Source organism: Myotis davidii, unplaced genomic scaffold (assembly GCF_000327345.1).
Source record: "Myotis davidii unplaced genomic scaffold, ASM32734v1 scaffold967, whole genome shotgun sequence".
Lineage (NCBI taxonomy): Eukaryota > Metazoa > Chordata > Mammalia > Chiroptera > Vespertilionidae > Myotis > Myotis davidii.
Window position 1 is genome coordinate 760124 of NW_006383014.1, and position 3356 is coordinate 763479.

General features: G+C 47.5%; 1 protein-coding gene across 1 annotated transcript in view; it reads right to left on the reverse strand.

Moving 5' to 3' along the window:
- Window positions 1-3356, reverse strand: part of SGMS2 (sphingomyelin synthase 2) — a 50489-nt gene that overhangs the window by 2374 nt on the left and 44759 nt on the right. Inside the window, exons 5-6 of the mRNA XM_015558085.1 lie at window positions 2029-2182; window positions 769-935 (exon numbers count right to left, since the gene is read on the reverse strand). Of these exons, the coding sequence (XP_015413571.1) occupies window positions 769-935; window positions 2029-2182 (321 nt within the window). The remainder of the gene's footprint in view (window positions 1-768; window positions 936-2028; window positions 2183-3356) is intronic.

A 3356-nucleotide genomic window follows, 5' to 3' on the forward strand; every position in this document is an offset into this window, starting at 1 on the left:
CAGTGCCTCTGGAAACAGGGCAGCAGAAATCAGAATAAGAAAGAAGCCAGAGAGCACATCACCAAAAGATGTACTAAATCCGGTTAGTCATAAGGCGCTTAATTTGCCTGACTTCCAAAAATAGTTGCCAAGTTGTTCTCAAACTTGAGTTCTCTGAAGGCAGGGGTGTTACCTAGCTGCACCTCAGTGCTGCTACAGAGAAGGTGCCTGCATTTTAATTTAGCATATGTACTTCTTTAATTCTCATATAAATTACAGTAGTTGAATTAGTATAACACTGTGCTCTGTAATCATACATTTTTATCCTTAAACTAGAAGCCTGGTGCAGGAATTCATGCACGGGTGGGGTCCCTCAGCCTGGCCGGCGATCAGGCCAATCGGGGCCGCAGGAGGTTGGCTGGCTGCGGGGAGGGACCATGGGAGGTTGGCCAGTTGGGGAGGTTGGCTGTGGGAGCACACTGACCACCAGGGGGCAGCTCCTGCGTTGAGCGCCTGCTCCTGGTGGTCAGTTCGCTTCATAGCGACCGGTTGATTGGTCGTATGGTCTTTCAGTCGCTTAGGCTTTTATATATATAGATGTTATTTAGACGTGTGATGTCCTTTATTTTAAAACGCAATAATGGATATAAGGGTAAGAACTGACCTGAGCTAACCACACACTTGGGCAGCAACAGCAGTCATTCCCACGAAGCCACCCAAACCCCACTGTACAAAAAGGGCTCCCTTGCCTGTAAAGAAGTTATCCAAGGGTCATTTCACCGCTCTCACCTTTTCGTTGGCCATGGAATGGTACCACCAGAACAGCCGTGTGGTGATGTAGTAGGCAACGATGACATCCACCGTGTAGTGCTCGTGAGCCACGAGAATGCAGATGATCCCGGCGGCGCTCAGCAGCCAGCAGACTAAGTGATACCACCAGAAGTGACGAGGCGAGTCTGCAGGGGGGAAAACGGGAGTAATGAGGTTCCCGGAGAGGCGCTCAATGACTAGTCTGTCCTACCGGCCTTAATCAGGATAGCCCGAGGTCAACAAGTCTCCGGAAGGAGAAAACCAATAACCCAAAACGCGGGGCTGTGAACAGCCCAGGGCTCGCTCAGGTAGGAAGGAAGGGGGGAGGGGGCGCCACAGGTAGCAAGTCTAAAAGTCAATGACACAATCATTAATAACCCCACTGTCTGTGGGAGCCTAGCCCGGCTGTCAATAAATAGAGACAGTGGACTTTGTGTGGTAGCAAGGTTAACAAAATGTTTTCTCCACCAGCAAGACACAGAGTACCAGGAGCCAGGCTGATGTCATAGGAACCCAGGCCCAGTGGTAGTATCTGCACAGCTGGGTGAGGCCCTCTGTCGTTAACCTCAAAGTCGTCCTGGTCCCATGTTTTCTGCTCACATGACTGAATTCAAATCCACTCATGACAATGGGACAAATGAGGAGAGTCCAAATTGGTCAAAAGGCGGGAAAGCAAAAAATATATAAATGATGCATCTAATTCCAGAAGCAGGCTGTTCAAAGAGACCACTGGAACCACTGCTTACTCAGGACAATAGCACATGTATAATTTAGAAACTGGCTGTTTTTCCCAATTGCACGGGAAACGGGCATAAACAGGGAGTGCCCTGTTTATGTGGCGAGCTGACTTTAAAGTTGAGTTGTATTAAGGTAACAGATTTGCCATTTTACTTCCCATCAAAGATGGGAACAAGGAGAATGTAATTCTTTCCTTGCTGTATGTAAACTTACACAATTTAAAAAACCTCATGCCAGCCCTGGCTGGGTAGCTCAACTGGTTAGAGCGTCATCCCACCAAGGTTGTGGGTTTGATCCCCAGGCAGGGCACACACAAGAAGCAACCAATGAATGCATCAATAAGTGGAAGTGGAACAACAAATCCCCCCCCCCAACCCCCCCCCCCTCTCTCTCTCTCTCTCTCTCTCACACACACACACACACACACACACACACCTATCAATTCCAATAGAATAAGGGCTCCCACTACAACAACCCATCAAGCGGGAATGAGTTACTTACATTCTTTGATGAAGAGATAAGTTAGTGTCAGCACGACCGTGTGACCGCTGAAGAGGAAGTCCCCGCACAAGATGTGCGACCCGGTTATGGACAGTCCTCCCCCGGAAATCAACCGCAGGATCCGCTGCACTTTTGCCTGAGAGTCTCCATTGAGCTGAATGACACAAGAAGACCAGGAGGAAACTTTACAAGCGGGTAAAACCGTGTTTCAGCCTAATTTATGTGACACTCAGAAAGGTCACCAGGCTGTGACTTTTCTTTTTAACTTAAAAAGACAAAAAAATCCCAGGGGGAAGTTCCCCAAACTGGGTTTTATTCATTGTATTGGCCAGTTTTTGTGACAGGTTTTGAATTATTCAATATGTTACTAATAATACATTTTGGCGATGTCGTATCCTTGAGCAAAGCTTTTAAAAATATTAATAACAATGACCTCACCACAGTTATGTGCTAAAAAAGATCAAAGCTACCTTCTTCCCTCTTTGCCGGGAGATGTCATGGTTTTGATGGCTAATATTTGATTTAGCTGAATAGCACCTTACTAATATCGAACAGTGTGTTCATACCTCGCGTTAAGTGGGCAGCCCGAGTGTGTGTATGGCTGTATTAATATTTGATCAGACACAGTTAAAAAGGGAAGCTGCAACACTTTAAATAAGTTTGGAAATAATGTATTAGCAACGTATTGATAGCTTTAAAAATGAGTAGCCCTGATCAGGCAAAATATCCCTGAAGATATAACCTGTGTGCAACAGGCAGGAAAGGGCCCCTTGGGCAAAGACGCAGAAGCCATCATGCTGGTATGGGGAACAGTGATGGGCCGGGCAGGAGTTTGAGGCAACCGTCCAGCTTATAGCCATTAAAATGTAAGCCTACAAGGAGGAGTGGGCCGAGCTGCTTAGTATGGTGGGTGCACAAAAGTGGAACACTGACATTCGGGGAGGCCAGAGGGAGGATTTAAGATCAATCTAGAATAAAATGACTATGTTTACAAAAATAAAGGTGATACTCAGAAATAAGACTAAGCCACAGCACATCCGAAGAGAATTACAGACAGAGCATTAATGACTATTTTGGGGACCTGGGGAATAGCTGAATGACAGGCGGCCCTTTGTACTCAACGCCGACGCTCCGGGCAGCTGTCCCCACAGCACGACCAGCTCGGCCACGCTGGCGGTTCGGCTGTGTAGTGGTAAAGACAGGGGAGTCTAGTCCAGGTGGATGTGTGGTGGTGCAGGAGGGGAGACGTGTACAGATGGATGGGAAGAGAGTCTAGGTCGGAGCAGGGAAATTAAGGTAGCCTCTAGCACGTGGAAACCCACCCAATC